This window comes from Aedes albopictus, chromosome 3 (assembly GCF_035046485.1).
Source record: "Aedes albopictus strain Foshan chromosome 3, AalbF5, whole genome shotgun sequence".
Taxonomy (NCBI): Eukaryota; Metazoa; Arthropoda; class Insecta; order Diptera; family Culicidae; genus Aedes; species Aedes albopictus.
The window spans coordinates 231,070,096-231,091,267 of record NC_085138.1 but is presented as its reverse complement, the minus strand read 5'-3'; the positions used below and the strand labels follow the sequence as shown (position 1 = coordinate 231,091,267).

Below are 21,172 nucleotides of genomic sequence, written 5' to 3'. Positions count from 1 at the left end.
CAGCCTCTCTTTTGTTGAAACCGAATCATGCACGGGTCACACAACCAGATAATATTCCCAGAGAGCGCTTGCAAATCAGCTTCGCTAAGATTAACACAGGCGGCATGGAAATAGCAGCCACAATCTCCTTCGCAAACAGTGTAGGGATCAGCGTAGAAATCGATTCTCAGAGAGCATTTATTGCAGGTTTTTTCGTTCGCCATTGTTGATATGGGATTGGCGTATCGGTAAACTGTTGCAGATCCAAAATGTGAAGCTGATTTTCACAATATCCGGTTGTTGATTACAACTTTTATGTTATACGATGACGAATACGGTCGTTGTAGAATTAGCTGGTGGTATACAGATCAATTTACACAACAGATATACCAGAGATATTCCAAACAAATACGGAGCAACAGCATACGCAACTGATTAACAACACGGACTCACTCACTCAAATGATAAACGAAATGCAAAACAGCAACACAATAGAGGACGAAAGGGATCAAATGGATGAGTTAAATATGATTATTCTTTTATGTGTTTTTGTTCGTCCGGTCCCGTTGATGTCCGTGTAACATTTTCCAACATGTCATGGACAGGAAACTGCCCATTGGTTTCATTATGTAATCTCTATAATTTGCACGCAATGGGCAATGAGGCGCTTGCTACCGATAGGGTGGTGTAAGTGCCGACAAAAATAAGGATAAAGTTGCTCTACTATTATTTTTCATTCTTCTTTCTGGAACCACATTGCAACTGAAATAGAGCCTGCTTGGAAGCTTAGTGTTCTATGAGCAATTGCACTCATCGCCAATTTTTCGTTTTTGCATTCGGATATCGTGAGCCAAGCACAAATATACTTTATGCCAAAGAATACTTTCATTAAGGAAAGATCCTGAACCGACTAGGCATGGTCTTTTAGAATAGCTACGCATTTACTATTTGAGTTAAATGGGCCCCATATCTATTAAGGATGTCAAAGCTGGGCCTCATTTTGTTTCAAATCGATTGGAGAACAGTTTATTGATTCATCATTTCATCATTTCGAAAAAAAACGCTTCAATGAACTTTCCGTCTAGAAGTACCCCTATTGTATTTTAGCTGTACTGCCCATATTCGCATAGTCGATGTAAGCGCCACTGTACTTTTCAACATGCTTTTGAAATTTTAACAATGAATAAATACAAATTTCAAGATTTTTACCACGTTGACATCTAACTAAGGGTTAGATCTTGTGATCTATTGAATAAAACTGGTCACAAATATGCACATGCGTTAGGTATTAGCTTGTGTACGGTGGTATTGCCAGTGGTGGTTACATCGACTATGCGAATATGGGCAGTGTAGGTATCTGGTAGTTATCCACTTACTCATACATCCTGGAGCACCCCTGGTTGTACAAAAGGCCAACGTGAAAGATTTCCATCCTGGGCGACTGTTTTCCTGAGTCAGCTTCAAATCGACTTTTTAAATTTCTTTGGTCTTGCTACCGTTGATCTCAGACTCGCCGCAGAGGAGCGTTCCGAGCGTTCGGCTAGGTCGTTGAACTTATTCTGCATGTCAAAGCATCGTCTCCATCATGATCTCGTCGATAACAATGATAGAATAGTTGCCTCACACCACCGAATACCTTAATAGGGTCGGACAAAGCTCCGTTATGCCTGCCTCTGCATGAAAATCCTCGTTCTGCGCTTCGATGAGGTTGACGATTTTTATTTCCGGAGCTCCCTTGCGTCACATGACGCAGCACATAATATTCCAGCACGAAATTCGGCCTGCTGCCTTCCGAGAGTCGCTTCTATCTTGTCCTGTATCCAGGTTAGGATAACTTTGCACAAAACTTTGAGAACAATACACAGTAGCATGATGCCACGCCAGTTTTCGCACACTGCCAGATCCTCCTTCTTGGGCACCTTCACTATGATCCCCTACTTCCAATCGGCCGGAATAGTCGCAGATATTACAGAATAGTTGCAATCTACTGCAGTGATTGTGTCATAGAGTGGTCACGGGTGATGCGCTGTACTCTAGGCGGTTCAAGCCGAAATGTTGATGGTTGGACGTTGAAACTTGAAGAGGTTGCTCGAAGTGCTCAAACCAACGTTTTTGCTGGTTCAACTTAAGATAACATTCTCCAAGTAAGAATCACTTACCTAAATATGATAATTTTATGACAAATAATGCGGAATATTATTCGGTTGGTCGATTCTACGATAAATAGGCTTTCATTTGACGTGTTCACATATTGCGTGTGATACAATACATGAGCTGTACGAGTGCACCGAAAATGTGCTTTCTCTTGGGGGAAATGGGTGAAATCACTGTGATTTTTCAATTGCCTGTTTTCCATGACGAAACCCCTTTTTTCAATGCTTTCAAAGTCCATGTTATCAGGTTATATTACGGAAAGCTGTTTAACATCTTTTTCGGGACAATATATGCCTGAAAAGTACGTCGTTTTAATGAATTTTAAAATGGTTCAAATTAAGATTAAAATTTGACTAGTTCAAAGTTTGATTTCTTACCCTAATAGCGTAGCTCACCCAGTTTTTTGGCCCAGGTTGATGGCCTTTCTCTGATGCTCTTCCACGCTGCCACCTTCCGGAACATCCGCTGCTCGAGTTTCAAGTTCGCCAACAAACGATTTCTTCACAGCTGAATTGTCGTCTGATTCTTTCCCCCTGCCACTGGGTCGGAGTATTTAATGAGTATCCGGATCTCGCCGACTAGACGGTGATAGTCAGACGCGATGTCAGCGCTACGTTTATTGTGGACACCAAGAAGGTTTTGCCTCCATTTTATATAATAACTATCAAGATCACACCATAGCAATCAAAACGAGGAGTATGTTTTAACACGTCTGCTTTGATCTTCTTCTGCTTTTTCGAACACTTCTGCTTAGAGTGTACTCTCTTCGAATGAGTATAATCGGTTTTGTACCTTTTAAATGTCGCCCTGCTTTGCTTATCCTTTGACAGATACGCTCATTTCGACTACCACATGTAATCTCCCTCAGTGGATAACTGACACTGAGGAAGATTTAGAAGTGGTAGTCGAAATACGCGTATCTGTTAAAGGATAAACAAAACAGGGCGGAATTAGAGGATCAAAACTGATTACACACGTTTGCATTTTTTTAAATTACCTTGTCATAGGGATTTTTTTTTTCATTATGCATCCATGATCTAGTTGTTGCACAGTGGCATTACCTAAACTGATAGCATAACTGTCAGATTTTTTTTTCGGTTTCAGAGGCGTTCAGTTCCAAGGGTAGATAGTCACAAAGGGTTTCCAGAGGTGTTCCAGATGTGTTTTAGTGGCGTTCCTGAAAGTTACAATGAGTTTAATGAGCTTTCTAGGGTGTTTCAAAGGGTTTCAGGAACGTACCCCACAGCGTGAGTCTTGGTTCGTTCCCGTCCTCTGCTGCGCCAACACAGTCATTTACTCCGCTGCCTTGATCCTCCGCGCCTACATTCTCTTCGTCATTAAGGTGCTCGTCGAAGTGCTGCTTCCATCTTTCGATCACCTAACGTTTATCCGTCAGGAGGCTCCTGTCCTTATCCCTGCAGATTTCGGCTTGCGGCACGAATCCTCTGTTGGATCCGTTGAGCTTCTGGTAGAATATTCATGTTTCTTGTGAACGGCACAGCAGTTCCGTTTACTCGCACACTGCTTCTACCAGGCGGTGTTTTGTCTTCCACAAGAGGCGGTTCTGCTGCTTTCGCTTCTGTCTGTATTACTCCACATTCTGTCAGGTTCTATGCTGCAGCATTACCGCCCGCGTAGCGCAGCGTCCTTCTCCTTCAAAACCGCGCTGCACTCCTCGTCAAACCAATCGTTTCGTCGACTCCGTTCTACGTACCCAATAGTGCTCTCGAATGCGCTATTGATGGCTGCTTTGGCTCTACTTCAGCAGTTCTCCAGAGGGGCCACATCAAGCACACCCTCGCCCGGAAACGCTGCTTGAGATTCTGCGCATATGCGGTGGCTACATCCGATTGCCTTAGTCGCTCTCTAGATTGTATCGGGGCGGCCGCCGGTACTGTACATTGTTAATAACGGAGAGTTTTTGGTGCAGTTAACCCATCACCAGCTAGCAATTAGAGTCGATAGGCACGATAGGTCCTGACATCGATAATGCTGTCCATCAATCAGAACGTGGTCGATATGTGATTCCGTTTGCTGTGATCCAGTCCAGGTGTAACAATAAGGAAGGCTGTGCTGGAAGAAGGTGCTACGAATGGCCATGTTCTTGGAGGCGGCGAAATTGATGAGGCGTAGGCCATTTTCATTCGTCAGCTGGTGAGCACTGAACTGTCCAATCGTCGGGCTTACGCCCACCTGAGCGTTAAGGTCTCCTATGATGATCTTGACGTCATGGCTTGGGCAGCGGTCGTACTCGCGTTTGAGCTCTGCGTAAAATGCGTCTTTGTGATCATCAATGCTTGCGGAGTGAAGGCTGTGCACGTTTATTATGCTGAAGTTGAAGAATCAGCCCTTGATCCTCAACCTGCACATTCTTTTGTCGATCGGCCACGCGCCACTGCATATCGCCCATCACTATAAAAAGGCTGTTCCTAACTCACGTGTGTTACCGCAACTCTTTTTTTTTTAGTTTTTATTTTTGTGTATTTTAACTTAGATGCTAATTCTACACTCATACCGCGACTCTGGTAGATGGTATACTTACCTCTCAATGTTCGCACCATAGATCCTGTCCAACACTCCTCCTGCAGCGCTTCGATTCCAAACCCGCAGTCCTTCAGTATATCGGCAAGTATGCGGGTGCTCCCGATGAAGTTGAACGATCTGCAGTTTCACGTACCGAGCTTCCAATCGGAAGTCCCTTTACGTCGCTGTGGTCCTCGCCATTGGTATCGGTTCGCAATCTTTTCTTGTTGATTTTTCAGTGCTTGTCTTTTTACGGCTGGCTCGCAGAGCCTGACACCAACCAACTAACCCAGGGAACTGGATTTATCTTCCCTGAAGTCACGGGTTCTGCATCGGCATTTCCTCCAGTGTTAATAAAAAAGCTAGGCTCATACGCCAGACTTCGCCGGGGGTGATGTTTTTAATGGGCTTCCAGAAGATAATATTTTACCTAAGCTTCCACCCTTCCACCACCAATTTGACATTTTTGTAATTGTTTCAACTACCAGTATGAACCGATCAACAATTAGCGACAATCGGTAAACATTGGGATGACCAAGCTTAAGGATGCGTTCTGCATTTGGGTTCCCGACTTCCGATACAAATATTTTAATTCCTCTAAGAAAATTGAGCTTTAGGGCACTTTATGTTTTCAATTACCGTCAGTGATGGAATTGTTTTCATCGTGAAGCAATTTGCGAGTGAAAAGCCAACACCAGACTTACTCATGATTTTGAGAGTAAATAGTGTGTGAGTTTATTCGCACCCACCTGCTTCATGAGTAAGAAGCAAAACAAAAACAAAAACATTCATGAGTTTTCAATCGTGAAAAACTAATGGAGGTGCGGGAAGTGCATTTTAGTGTAATTATAATAGCAAATCCAGTTTTTCATCAAAATTCAAAAAGCTCAGAGAAACTTTGCGAATCAAAGGCGAGTGTTTGCCAGCTTTGTTTACTCACGATCACGAGTAAAGAAGCGTGAGTATTCTCGGCCCCCCTTTGTTCACGAGTAGGTTTGTTTTGGTTTGTGTCTGCTCAGCTGCAATCTTCATTATTTTCCATTCCTGGACAAACGAAAATGTCAGCACTAATTGATCAACAATTAGCGAACTAGTAGTTCGGAACTACCCTACTTCTTCTTCTTCTTTATGACTCTACGTCCCATCTGGGACTTGGCCTGCCTCGCTTCAACTTAATGTTCTTTGAGCACTGCCACAGTTATAAATTGAAGGGCGTTCTTTGCCTGCCATTGCATGAATGTGTATATTGTGAGGCAAGCACAATGATACACTATGCCCAGGAAGTCGAGAAATTTTTCCCGACTGGAACGGGAATCGAACCCGCCGTCTCCGGATTGGCGATCCATAGCCTTAACCACTAGGCTAACTGGAGACCCCCCGAGCGAACTACCCTAATATGAGCTAAATTCGACAGAATCTTCGATGTTTTTTGTTCAACTTAAATTCTTAGTTGATTGTGTCTGGACTGAGTGTTTATTACGGATACTTTTTACCACTCAGCTGAACAATCAACTGCAATCAATTAAGAAAAGTAAACAATAGCACGTTAGGAAATGAGCTTCAATCGAAGTATACTTACATAAACAAAGAGCTTTCTCTTATAATTGGCCACTAATGATTCTCCCTCTTTTTGTGCTCATTCCAGCTTTTTATGATAGATAATTGTGCAGATGACTGGCGAATAGCGATGACCTGGCAGCGAATGAGCCAAATAGCTTTAGAATTACTCATCTGCGCGGTGCATCCCATTCCAGGTCAATATTATTTTCTATGGACAACCAAACTAGCGAATAAGAACAAAGCCATGGGATCGGAGTATGTTCCCTACGATGTCGCGTTATCTTTGCCAATGTTCCTTCGTTTGTACCTGATATGTCGTGTGATGCTGTTACATTCGAAACTATTTACTGATGCCTCATCACGTAGTATAGGTGCACTGAATCGTATCAATTTCAACACACGGTAAGTTCCTGCCTGCCTGCCTGCTGCCGGGGGCCATTTCCGGGTCTTGCTCTGTGCTATTGCACACTTAACGCCGCCATGGCGGCCATCCGTTAGATAGCGCTTAGTTGTAGGAAGCTTCACACAAACCGCAAAGGCTCATTGATTTTGGATTGTAATGATAATGTCAATTCTCTCGCCGTCCGGATGTGGCCGGATGTTCATTTCAGGTTCGTGCTGAAAACACTAATGACAATATGCCCGGGAACGGTCCTTCTAGTATTCATGGTTTCATTATGGATAATAGCATCATGGACGCTTCGACAGTGCGAGAGGTAATTATTATCTTGCTCCATTCAGTCATACTCTTCACTTGGACATCTCTGTCTCTATCTCTGTTTCTGACCTCTCTCTAATACTGTCCCATTTCATATCTATACTGTTCTGTTCCGCTCATTGCATTCCATTTGCCTCCTTTCCGACCTACCATAATCTCTTAGCATACGTATATTAACAATCAGTATAGTACATGGATTAGCCAATAGTCTTTATCAATTTCCTGATGTCGCCCCTACCATTGAATGAATCGATAAAGATATGTCTTAATCTTAATCCAGTTACGTACCGACAGCAGTAATTACTACATTCAGTAACAACTAACCGCTTGTAATACACACATATTAATTGTAATACGACATACAGTTATTAATCTTCCCGTAATTAGATGGATATTCAAACATTATTACGCTCAGTTAAGTGTATCTTAGTCCCTTCCGTTCTTTCTATTCGTTCGTTTTGCTTCTACATTTTTCTTTGATTTTATTTACTCAGTCATAATAACTGTCATACCTTTTGGTAATCTGATATGCAATAGCCCTTCGTTAACGCTTGGAATCGAGTGCACTTCGAATCGAGAGTAAGAACAAACATTGCGACAAAGTGGCAACTGCAGCCCATTAAAAATCACTCTCAATTTGAGTGCACTTTTATCCATCACTGCACTGTCACACAAGCCGTAAATAACGAACTTAGCCCCTTTCCGTCTCTGATCTCTGCTCTTTTCACACTATCCATATACTGTCGCATCGTAACAATGTAACATCCGACTAGCTCTATCGCAATAAAACCATAATTGTCTTTTGCTTTTATCATCCTGTAACAGAAAACTCCTCCGAGAATCATTTTCTTTCCGTTTCCGTTTATTTTGTTGATCTTTTTTTACATTCTCATTATCCCGCCACGAAACGGTATTTATTATTTGCCTTCACACAAACCATTTTGGCTCTTTGGTTTCGTTTCAAAATGAAAAACGCTAAATTATAGCCTCTCCCTTAAAATGATACCATGTTATAAATAGTGAGTGATCCAACCAACGCGAAGTAATCCCCGAACACGTGTGTTCCGGGGAAATCTACAGATGAGTTAGAAGTAAAATAAAACACTATACAAATAGAGCGATAGTTGAAAAACCGCTGAAACATCCTGATCGAATACATAATGAGAGTCATACGGGATGACCGATAATCGTACAGAGAAAAGAGAGTCAATTTACTAAACCCCCAAAAGAAACTTTATTTAGTGGTAATAATTCTTCTACAAATCACACGTAATCACAACTACTTATTCGATTTCTGCTTTTGTCGCCAAAGTTTTGCACTGCACTGCACACCATAACTGCACCTTTTTTGTTGTAAATTCAAACAATATGAAATCAGGAAAACCAGCACTCTCTAACCATATTTCAACACCGAGTGATTTAAATCGTTGTGTTTGTGTAAATTGAACACCATCTCTATGTTGGATACATTGAACTCAAAATTAAATTCTTTTACGCGTCCTTATTGAATCATACCAGCCAGCCAGGTCTTAAAAGTCGTAAATAGTTAATCAGTTATACGTATATCTATAAATGTACATTTAAAATGTTGACGAATAAAAATCAACCCACTGAATTAGCATTATGAAGATGTTTGAGCAAAACTAAATCTTTAGTCTCTAGTTCATCTCGGGCTTAACTTCCCTTCAGAAGGAGGAACCCATTTTCAGTGAGTTTGTCAGGAATAGAATTCAATATGCTACATGTGGAGGAGTTGCTGTCACCATTTACAGACGCATCAAGCACCGTATTCTTTCATCATTTTAAAACAAATCTTTTGCCACCTTCAGCGTTTCTGTTGAAACATACTTTAGAAATTTTATTTTCATTGCGGCTTACTTAGCACTGAAAACAAGGCGATTTGTGAAGATTGACTTGGAATGGATACGATGAGAACTACCACCACGCTCATATTTTGCAAATCTCAATAGCAGCCCATCATACGTTGCCATCACTCCATATGAATATGGGTATGTATTATGCATTGATGCTTCGTGAACTTCATTGTGCCTTTCAAGAAGAAGAGCCGATCGTTGCTTCTTGATATTGTTGATACTACCTGGGACGAGGGTTAGTTTGAGTTGCTTTGGCATGGTCCGTCACTGTTATGATGATCGGCGTACACACTTAGAAAAAATAACGGATTACGGTAAAATTTTACCGTAATCTCAACAGCTGAACGTACGGTAAAAAGTTCGGTGATTTTTCAAACCACCGAACGTACTGTGAATCTCAGGAAAATGCATCTGTCCAAATTACAGGAACGTTCGGTACTTTTTACAAATTAACCGTAAAAATCGCAGAACGTTCGGTTTGTTTGTTTACGAATGAATTCTCAATATCACTGAACGTACAGTGAATTTTACAAATTTACGGCGATTTTATGCGAGCACAAAACACCAATATTTTTATAAAAAAAACGTCGATGATGGGATTGAATACATCGTCGGTTTCCTGCAATAGGGGCACAACTCAAAAAATGTGAATTTTCAGAATAAGCGTTTGAAAATTGGCAATCATGAAGCACCTCCTGCAAATTCACTTATTTCTCTCATCATTTGACAAAAGTAAACAAATTTTGATTGTTGTATCATTGAAAGGGGCTGAAGGACTATCTGTTTCATGAATTTTTGACAACTATTTTACAACGACTATTGAAAAAGTTGACTGATTTTGAGTTGTGCCCTTACTGCGGAAAATTGGTGAAAATGCCCAAATCTCGCGTTTCACAACGAATTTTGGAACGGGTCTTTGTGAGATGAAATTTTACATAGTTTTTCATAATTTGCCATCAAAATCTCAAAAATGACAAATTTTGAGTTGTGCCCCTATTGCAGGAAACCGACGACATGACCTTCTGATCAGGAACCACCCTTGCTGCCACTATACAAGAGAGTCTTGCTTAGAGATGGTGCGCAAATTCTAATAGAACTGATGCTCAAAGCTGCCGGCGCGCCGCGGCGTGGCTGTCAAACGCATTTTACAGTAGTACGGTAAAATGGTCACATCACCGATCTGTTCGGTAAAATATTCACAGGTCTCCTGTAAATTTGTCTGATTCCACCGGTTCTTCGGTGATTTCTTAGATTTCATTGATTTTCTCCTGTAATTTCATCGATTTCGCCGTAATACTGTAGTTTGCTTGTTTACAGACCAGTTTCGGGGATTTTTTTTTTCACCGAATTTTGTAATTTATTCTAAGTGTGTAGGTCATTTGAAGTGAGGGTCACAGTGAGTGTCGTTGGGCATTCATCGTCTTGAAATTGTACAGCACTGATTGTGCATGACAGTGTTGATTATCAGATCCTGATGATCTCAACCAGTCACTATTGTGATTCTCTAATGCAATCAATATGCAGACCAAGTAGTTGCTCAACAATTAGTTTTGCTTCAAATTGTGTGTTAGCCATGTTTCATTCTTCTTTCTGACTCTATGTGATAGCTGGAAATAGACCACAGTCTCTTTTAAACTTTGTGTTATTTTAGCACTTTCTCGGTTTTTAAGTTAAGGCCTTACTTTGCTTGGCATTATATAATGCCATTGTATAATTGTACAATGTGTGATACAGACAATATGCCTAGGAAGTCGAGAAAACTTCCCAACCGCACCGAGAATCACTTTTGTCCGGTGGTAAATTCCTGCAATACGTTGAGAAGCTTTTTTCATTGTAATTTCTAATAATACCTTCGAACGTTTTTATTGAACTTCTCTATGAATGTATTCCTTTAAGTAATATCGTAGGATAATCATTAGGCTTCAAGAAGTGTTATCTGGGGTGTTAGCAAAACTTGCTTTTTAAAATCTCTCAGGAGTTCCTCCGAAAAATGTAGTAGGGTTCCCATTATATGTTCCGCTAGGCATTCCTCCATAAGATATCACTAGAAATTTGTTCGTGGGTTCTTTAGGAGATCCTTCTTGATTTCTAGATTTTTAGAAAATCTCATAGGATCTAATCTCTTGGGGAAATTTTCCCAGAACAGCTTCTACATTTCCCCAAAAAATCCTGGCATTCCTTCAAAAAAATTTTTGGAATTCTTCTAAAAATCTAAATATCGATCAATTCCGCTTGAAATTCTATGATTTTTGGATTAAATCCAGATGTCCCTTTTTGAACTTTTTCAACCATTTCTACGGTAATTCCTTCAAGAGTTCCACCAAGAATTGACATTCCTTAGTCTTTTTTTCTTAATTGTTTCGCCCTGCTGCCATCACCCCGCTAGCCGCGAACATGTTTGTTATGGTCAGTTTCATCACCGGGTTGATATATAACTTCTCCGACCCCAAAATGTTAATGGATTCATCCTACCCGAGTAGAGGTAAAGATCTCAATAAAAGCATATTTTGATATGAAAATCGAAAAGTGATATTGGTTTGTTTGATCTTATATCTAAAAGATCTAAAAATAATATCTAAAATTTACTCCTAGAACATGTTTAGCTCATGTAAGATCTATGCAAGCTATTTGTATGATCTTGAACTATCAAAATTTGATATTCGTCAAATGTGCCAGGAACATTATTTAAATGTTATTTTCAGTACTTTTATCTCTTACATCAATCAGACCAATCTGAGACAATATCACGTTCTCATCGTCAGTACTTCATCCCTCCGGTGCTACGGGAATACTTCTGATATTAATTTTCAGAAATGTCTCCAGAAATTGCTTCTGAAATTTCTCCAGGAGTGCATCGTGGGATTACCTCAAAAAATCTTCTTGTGATTCCTCCAAAAGTTTTCTTAGAATATCTGGTTGTTTCTTATGACATTCGTCAAATAGTTCCTTCTGGTATACATACTTCCAGTCCAGCAAATGCATCTAGGATTCATCCAGGAATTTTTCCACGAGCTTCTATCAGGACTTCTATATAGAATTTCTACTGGCGTTCCACCTGGCGTTCATTTATGACTTCATTAGGATTTTCTCTTGAGAATCCTCCATGAGCTACCTCTGGAGTTCCCCAGGAGTTTCTTCTGAGGGTCCTCCAGGAGCTCCTTCTGGAATTAGAAGTTCCTTATTTCTGCAGTAGATTCTTCTACGATTCTAGCAGCAGAAAATTTAAAAATGGACTTTGTATCCGTTAATGCGATAAGTGATTGTAATATTGTAACGGTGTAACGGTGCTGTGAAACGTAAACAGCCGTCGTGTAGTTGTTTAGACTGCATGATATCAACACTAGAAACCTTGAGAACAAAAAAAACGCGCAGAGCTCCGTGATCGATTTTCGAAATCCTTTTACTAACCTCTTGTCCGAGACAAGAAGTTTTAGACAATTGAACCAAAATTATTCTAGAAGTGTTCAAATTTCTGTAGAGCAAAAAAATGTTTGTACATATAATCCTTGAGAAAGGTTAAATGCAATAACTGTTTTTGCAAACGTTTAAAGACAGCCAAGGCAGAAAACACCCCCTCTGCGGGTTCAAACACCAACAGTCGTAACGAAAGTCAAATCACGGTGATAAGCTAAGCCGATTTCCAAAATTATTTTACTAAATCGATATCCAAGTCTTCAGATTTCAGATAATCCATGAACAATGTGACCAGCATAAACAATTTTCGGCGACTGTTTTCTTCGTTGTAAACGTTAAGAATAGATCTTCAAACACCATACATCTACATGATTTAATTAAAAATAGTATAAGACTACCCGACACACAGTGAACCTCACACAAGAAAATGTTGAACACCTCTAGCACTCTTAGAAGTTTAATCAAAGTATAGCTAATATTTTTTAACTAAATTTTCAATCGGCTATATCTCAACGATGGCCCAACCGGTTTTCAAAATTCTTTTACTAATCTCTTATCCGGATTTTCAAGTTTCAAACAAATGAACGAAGGTTCTTGGGATGTTCAGATTACTTCCATAACAGAGCGATCGATACTACTTTTTAGTTTTACTTATTAACCCAACTGTAAACGTTCTAAAGTTTCCGCGAATATCATAAATTTGCGTGATTTCAATGAGAATTGTATAACATGTAATATTTTGAATACTCTTAACGCTTTCCACACGATGATTAAGAATTAGTTGTAGTTGTTTTTTTCTTATCGCAGGTAAAACTGATTTTTTAATTCTTTTACTAAAGTGTTATACAAGCCTTCAAGCTTCAAATTTTCTCCATAGCGGTGTATCAGAAGGTAGATTTAAATTGATTGCCTGATAACTCGAATGAATGCCTTGGCTTGAAATAGAAATCCACCCATCAACTGCTTCAACCGGTAGACTGAGAACTTTGCAGAAAAACGAGGGCCGAACGATTGATACCCCCTTAACCAAAAATCTAAACTAGAGTCCATATTTCTTGTTTGTATCCCATCCTACTAAACAACCGCAAAGTGACTTACCACGCTTGACTTGACTTCGCTGAGGCTGTATCGCGCTGCGAAGATGAAAAGGGATGAAAAGGTCTCCGAGGTCTGTCTGCCACATCATCGGTAGGTATGCGTCTGCAGTTGAATGGTGGTTGTTGATCGATTGCCTTCCGAACGTCGTTAGGAAAGGGAAAATGGTACACAATGGTTCGAGTTAGTACATTATACCACTATGTTGGCTGAAATCTTCATCTTGTTATCCACAATACCTAAAATTCTCTACGATAAGAATATATAGATACAAACTATCCTATAGTATGTTTGTTGAATGCTACAAGGAACAAACTTTTCACGATTTTAGAGAGCCAACATCTACCAATATCAGGGCTGTTCAGCACCTCTTGAACCATTTTCCCCCAGAGAAGTGAAAGCCAGAAAACGCCTTACGCATTTTTCCGGCACATGGCGAAGGCTTTTTATTTTTTTACATTAGATTGAAATCTGTTCGACAAATGGAAACATCATTGAAGGAGTTTTTCAGTCGGTTGATTGGGGACGCATATATTTACGGTTCCGGTTCACCGATTGATTGATGATTGCAGAAGAACTCTGTCTGATGATGATTATCGATGATGAATGACTGCGTTGATATAAGTCAGACGATCGGATGTAATTTGTTATAGAATCAGGTATCGGATAAGTCTATTTCTGGGTCTAGTATTATTGTTGATTACCCATTGGAAAATTTAGATTAATTTTTAAAATATATCTAAATTAGATTCATGATCGGAACAGGTAATTTTCATGATAGATATTTCCTAGACTTAAATCCAATAAATTTAAGCTATGTCCAAAATCACTACGACTACTGGCTCGGCAGAACAGAGAGCGGTACAGGGTTGCAAGAGCAGAAGAGAAACGAATCCACCGCAGGAAAAAACGGCAACTCGAAGAGAGTGTTATTGCTGAAGCGCAGGAAAGTATGGACAGGAACGATATGCGGAGATTTTATGCAACTGTCAATGGCGCGCGGCACAAGACTGCGCCAGTGCCCGCCATGTGCAATGACCGGGAAGGAAATTTGCTGACAGACAAAACAATGGTGGCAGCCAGGTGGAAGGAGCACTTCGAAGATTTGTTGAATGGTAGCAGCGAAGGAGCACCCAGGAACAGGATTAACATAATGGATGACAGTCAAGTAGTGGAACCACCAACACTGGATGAGGTTAAAAAGGCCCTTAAGGAGCTGAAAAACAGCAAGGCTGCTGGGAAGGACGAGATCCCGGTCGAACTTCTTAAGCACGGAAGCGAGCAGCTACATCAATCAATCCATCAGATTATTATAAAGATTTGGGAGGATGAAAAATTGCCCACTAGTTGGTTGGATGGCCTCATATGCCCAATCTACAAGAAAGGGCACAGACTGGAGTGTGCCAATTACAGAGGTATTACCATTTTTTTCATACAAAATCAACCATCGAATTTTTTGAAAATAAAAACGTTTTTGTTCATTACACCACATGTACTTTATATTCCAATTTAAAACTAGTGGATTTCGTGCCTGGTTCTCTAGGCCTTATAAAGGGTTAAAATAGCAATTTCATGATTGAGAAAACTGTTATTAGCTAATTAATAGTTCTGCTCTAGTTCTATGCATACTGATTAAGACCATCAGCGGTGAAAATGAATTGTTCAACGCCAATTTATGTACATCAGCATAAACGACCACACCGAATCCTTTCACCGGGGACAGGAGAATCGACATCATGTTATTTTTGCTTCTATCTATGGTGAAGAAAGAGCATTCAAAACCTGCTCTATCAGCTCTAGTTGGAAAAGCTAATCGTATGCGACGACGACTGAATGGCGTCGCGATGTAGAACCATTTTCGTTATATCCCGTGAATGTACCGTACTTTGGGGTGCATATAAATCGTCTATGCTTGAAAATGAATGTATGTGGAACATTGTTCAATTTTACATTAATTCACGGTTTTCAAACGGCGATGTGGATGGTGCTACAAGCAGCACCCAGTGTGTCATCCAGTCTCCATCTCTGCACGTGGCAGAATAATCGTTTTTATGCTACATTACACTAATTAAGATGCAGTTTTACATGACCTCGTGCATGTTGACCAGAGCCGGACATGGTCCCTACATTCGGATACCCACGACATATCTACCGGTTTTTGGTGGGACGGAAATCACGCTATGCCCTTTACAGATACCGCGGCCGATTGTTGATTGCAAGCAGAACGACATATTATGGAAATGTGCATAGAATTTATAGTTTATGTCAACATTAATCAGAACGCTTTAGCGCTTCGCGGTGCTTTAATGGAGGGTTTTATTTGCTGTGGCTGGAAAATAGCCGCCAATGTGTTTGATTTATTTACCCATGAAGGCTGGGAAATTTAGTGTCAACTCTTAAAAGTGCATAACTTTGTCCCAACAACGACACAATCCACAAAACCTTATCATTTCATTTTTCTCAGCAGAATGGTGGTGAGCATTCCAACATCTAAAACATAAACTAAATCCTAACTTCATTGTAGAATAATTTATGACTTGAATTTTGATGCCAGCTAAATTGTTCAAATATCTCACCAGGCAAGCAGAGCTAAATTGAAACAAATCCTTGGAGTACCGATTCGGAAGTAATGCGTTCAAAGCTTTCCTTTCTACGCGATTGGGCCCGTTCCAGCTGCTGCTGCTGCGATACGGTGTGATGTATTTGAATATAATTAGATTCAAATTTATTGCAACGTCTACTGACGACGTTAATCGGGGAAACGGTATTTGGTGCGGCTCGATCCTAAGCCGTAGTAAAAAAAAAAAAACAATCAACGTTAACGAGCTGCTTGAAAAGAGCAGAAACACATTCAAATTGCGTTAGAGAGGTTTAGGTTGTACGGTGGATGCTTGACATCCATGAGCTGATTATGTTTACGGACCATTAGACGCTTCGACAAGCGATAAGTAATTGATTAGGAAAATCTGGTAGAGAAAACTTGACTACAATCTTGAAGGCCTTATCTTGCATGGCTTACCTCATTTCATTCAGTTATTTAGTTCAACCTCAAATTCATAATAATACCGAATCAACAATTTGACGCCATATTACTCGACTTGAAGCTGCAGTTCTCTAACGTCGGTTAAGCCCAACACTCGCCATATAACGCTCTATCTGGTCCGCCCATTGTGCTCTCTGCGCTCCACGCCTTCTTGTACCAACAGGATGAATAGAAAACATCAACTTTGTGACCAGACGTCCCGCGTTTCACGGAACAGTCCCGCATATTGACCAAATGTCTCGCGACAAATTATGTCCTGCGAAATGTCCCGCGTTCGTCTTATCGTAAAAATGTCCCGCGTTTGAAAAATCCCAACAAGCATACAAAACGTTGAAGTTACTTCAGGGCTAAAATAATCAAACCAGTTTTGTACAAAGCACAAACCACATAAAACATATTAACGGATATTTCCATACTTTTGAAATGTTTGAACTGTTGGAAGCTTTTTCTATCGTACCATTTATTTTTTATTTTAGAACAAGAAAATTCGAAAATTTTGTTGGTTTTCATGTTAGGCACATTATTTCACAGTACGGCGAAGAAAATAGAGAAAGACAAGAGTACAATTACAAAACTAGTAGACGAAACTCTCTCAAGTGCAAACTTCACGAAACGGTATAAAACAATTTTTTCACTAAGTGAGCACAGGGTGAAGAAAATTTGGAGGGAAATCGTTATCTGAAGTTAAAATTTGTCCAAGTCCAGTAAGTAAACTTCTATCGGAAATGTATCTTGACTATGCTAATTGTTTCAAATGGCTGAATCTCAAAGCTTCCATTGACTGGCAGGCGGTTCGAACGAATACGTTCGTAAATTAAATTCATCAAATAAGTTAGTCTGTGTTGACAGAGAAGCATCAGAGCTTCTTAATGAAGTAATACGCAAATAAGGACAAAATTGGACAAGCAGAAGATAGATTTTTTAACATTTTCAGGCTCTTCGAAGATAATATAGCCTTGAAAAATTGTAGAGTTCGCGTCATGCTTGTCAGGCACCGATACTGTGATAAACGAGTGTTGTTTCAGTTGTGAACGAACCACCTTAATTTTAATTTTCAAGGTATTTGAATGTTGCAATATTAAAAGCATTTTTGCTAGTTAGATTTAATTATCAGGATTCTTTTGAAAACTGTAGTAAAAATGTTTATGATTATGATCCACTTCTGCGGAAAGCTCACAGCGCAGAGAAATATGCTTGGTATCAAAACCGAGTGTTTCGCATTCTACAAACTTTTTCGTTAACAAAAAATAATAAAAACTATGTGAACGATTTCATGATTTCACCTTATTATGCATCTTTCCAAATTAATGTCCCGCGTTGGAGCTCTGATCATCTGGTCACTTTAGTCTTGTACATCTGTCTTGTACATCTGAAAAACATCCGACTTACCTTGAAATTAATAGCAAGAGAAAAAGTTATAGCGATTTAATGATTTTTTTTAGTAAATTGGTCTATTTTCAAAATGCATCCCATTACTTTTTCAATTTATTGTTCACCATACAAACTTCGGGTTTGAACTGTGAAGGCCCGGTTCAATATTTTTCAAAAATTCTTTCACTAGCGACATCCGGTTGTTTCTGTCGCTCTAGATTACACCGGGGCAGCAGCAAACTTTGCTGCTGTCAAGAACGGAATGAGAGGGAACTATAGGATGAATATCACGGCGTGTCATGTCCCCTTAATAAACACAAAAAAGGTGTAACGATGAGGAAGGCTGTGCTGGAAGAAGGTGCTACGAATATTCATGTTCTTGGAGGTGGCTAAATCAATAAGGCGTAGGCCGTTGTCGTTCGTCAGCTGGTGAGCACTGAACTTTCCAATCGTCGGTCTGAATTCCTCCTCCTCCTGGCATGCCTGAGCGTTCAAATCACCTATGGTGATCTTGATGTTGTGGCTTGGCCAGCGGTCGTACTCACGTTCGATCTGCGCGTAAAATGCGTCCTTGTTATAATCAGTTCTTCCGGAGTGTGGGCTGTGCACGTAGATTATGTTGATGTTGGAGAGTCGGCCCTTGATACTCAACCTGCACATCACGATTAAAGCTATTCCCAGCTCGCGTGTGTTGGCGATATGATAACCTCTAAACGTTCGTACGGTACGCACCTTTTACAGCACCACAATGCCGAACGCGCGGTCCTTCAGTAAACAGATCGGCGAGAGTGTGGGTGATGCAAATGAACTAGAGCGATAGGCAGTTCCACATTCCGAGTTTCCAATCGCAAGTCCTTTTTATCCGGTGGGGTCGTTGCCCTTGTTCTCGGTTCGTATTATTCTGCTCAACAAACATTGTTGCTGTACAATGAGTGAATAAACCACTCTTAAGCTCGATTTTGAAAATTTTAGCTGAATAAGTTGTTATTCAGCTATCATTGTTACTTTGGTGTTACTGATTTTCCGTTACAATGGTGTTTGGCGACTGGCTCGTAGGGCCGGACTCCAACCTCACTCCAGAGGACCACTGTATACAGCTGAGATTAGAGTCCGCCGCTAACGGGTAGATCAGACGCTTCCGTGAGCAGTGCCTCCAAGATTGCAGACGCTCAGGGTTGCAGAAGCTGACTCTACTTCCATGTCAACCTACGTCAAATTTTCTTCCGGGGTTGGTTACCCGATCTTCCCTAAAGATGTTCGCATTCCAGCCGGTGCCACGCGGGGGTATGGCTACTAATTGCTGAACAGAGGCTAAAGGATCTCAATGGGATCTGAATTGGTCGACATACTCAGCCTTTATCGTGCCATACTGAAACATATTGTAAAATTAAATTCTGTGGCCAGCATCTAATTGATGCACTGTTCAAATATACAGATTATAGCATAGCCGACTGACTGTACATATCCTGAGGTGGCTGTCGATAGAGACGTTCAATGCGCCAGAAAAGTTTCAAGGGACTTGGCAAGCCTTACATTTAACGAACTCTCTGTTCGACTCCTGGCCATCTTTACAATCAGCGGAGATGGGAAGAAAATGTTGCATATAGATATCTACTCAGAATATGTCCAAGAACTTTGGCCGAATTGTAAAACATTTTGGAGGTTGGGTTTTGTGGTGTAATTTTTTGGTATGATTTAATTCAAAGTATGCGAACGTGTGAAAGTAATTTTTGTGCTGATTTACAACTTGATGACGGCACGGTAGATCCCCTCCAGGAGGAGGTCCTTCTGGAATTCTACAGGAATTCCAACCGAGATTGCTCCAAAAAATCCTCCTTGGTTTCTCCAAAATTTTGTTCAGGAAACCCCCCAAGAAGTTTTGTGTGGGATTCCCAGGCAGTTCTTGATGAGTCTCTGGAGTTCTTCAGCTTGGGATTCCTTCAAGAGCTCTTGCCAAGATTCCTCCAGGAAGTAATCCGAGGGGGGGAGGGTATTTAAGGAATACCTTCTGAGATTACTTGAGGAATTCCTAGATTCCTTCATCCTCCCGGAATTCCATCTTATATTCTCTTAGAAGCTTCATTTGGAATGTCTTCTTGTTTTGACTCCCAGAAAGTATTCCTGAGAATTCCAAAAACTTTACCGGAACTTTTTTTCGGTATTCCCCAAGGAGTTCTCTAGGGGATAGCTTCAAGAATACGTTCCGAGATTCCTTCAGAAATTCCTTCCAAAGTTATTTCAGGGATTTTTCCCATGACTTCTATGAGAGACTCCTCCTGGAGTTCCTTCTGAGATTTCTTCAGGAATTCTTCATGAGATCTTTTCAGGAATCTTACAAAAACTTCTGGCATTGCTTCTAGAATTCCTTCCGGGAATCCTGCGGTAACTCATCCGGGATTCCTCCATGGATCACGTTCAGAACTCTTTCGGGAACTCTTTCCGAGATTCCTTCGCAATTTCCATCCATCCATCCATTCCTCCGGGATTTTTTATGGGCTTCTGTCAGGAATTGCTTCTGGAATTCTTTAGAAACTCCGTCACGGATTCCTTTTGGAATTTTTTTTGGGATTCCTCTTGGAACTTATTCCGGGAAATTGTTTTGGAGTTCATTCAGAAACTGCTTCAGGAATTCTTCCCAGGATTCATCTAGGAACTCTTTTATGGTTTCTTTCAAGAGTTCCGTTTAGAATTTCTGCAGATGCTACTGAAAGTAACGGAAAGAATCTCAGGAAATAACGCTAGGGTATTCTTGAAAAGATAAATCCTAGAAGGATCTCGAAATTTATTTCTAGACAAAATTCGAAAGGAAATTTAAAAAAAAAAATCCAGAAACTCCTGAAATTATCTTAGAAGATGTTCCTCTAGCAAACCAGGAAAGAATCTCTGGAATATTCCCGATAGTTCTTTCTGGAGGAATCCTGGTAAGTGTTCTTGAAGGAATCCCAGACGGAACCTCTTTAAGAATCTCAGAAGAAACTCTTGGAAGAACGCCAGAGAGAACTTCAGAAGTTTTCCTAAAATTTCCCGGGAGAATATCATCAAGAAGTCCCTGGAAATCCCTCAAGAAGCTCCTGGAGGAGTCCTGGAACGAATTTGTTGAAAAACCACGAAAGATTTCTGTGAAATCCCGAAAAGGACTTCCTGGAGGGTATCCACCGTGCCGCTATCAAGTCATAAATGAGCACACTTTCCCACGCTCCCGAACCCCATATTTTGAAATAAATTAAATCACCCATGACTGGCGAAATTCTTCTAAGCCCAAAAGCTGATGATTTTTTTCCGAAAAAAGTCCGAACCGTACACAACAAGGCTACGAAACGTCATAAACTTAGAAAAAAAATATCTTAGCTACCGCGGCTTACAGTGTCCTATGGGAAACTCTGATTCCGATCTTTGCCAATGGCTCATTAGATGGAAGCAAAAAGATGTAGACCAGCCTCT

The 21,172-nt window shown here is 40.4% G+C and overlaps 1 protein-coding gene across 11 annotated transcripts in view; it reads left to right on the top strand.

Moving 5' to 3' along the window:
• LOC109399236 (small conductance calcium-activated potassium channel protein) overlaps nucleotides 1-21,172 on the top strand; it is an 807,467-nt gene that overhangs the window by 676,694 nt on the left and 109,601 nt on the right. For all 11 annotated transcript variants that reach the window (XM_062859436.1, XM_062859434.1, XM_062859433.1 and 8 more), the window contains 2 exons: nucleotides 6,302-6,618; nucleotides 6,828-6,932. In XM_062859436.1, the coding sequence (XP_062715420.1) occupies nucleotides 6,302-6,618; nucleotides 6,828-6,932 (422 nt within the window). The remainder of the gene's footprint in view (nucleotides 1-6,301; nucleotides 6,619-6,827; nucleotides 6,933-21,172) is intronic.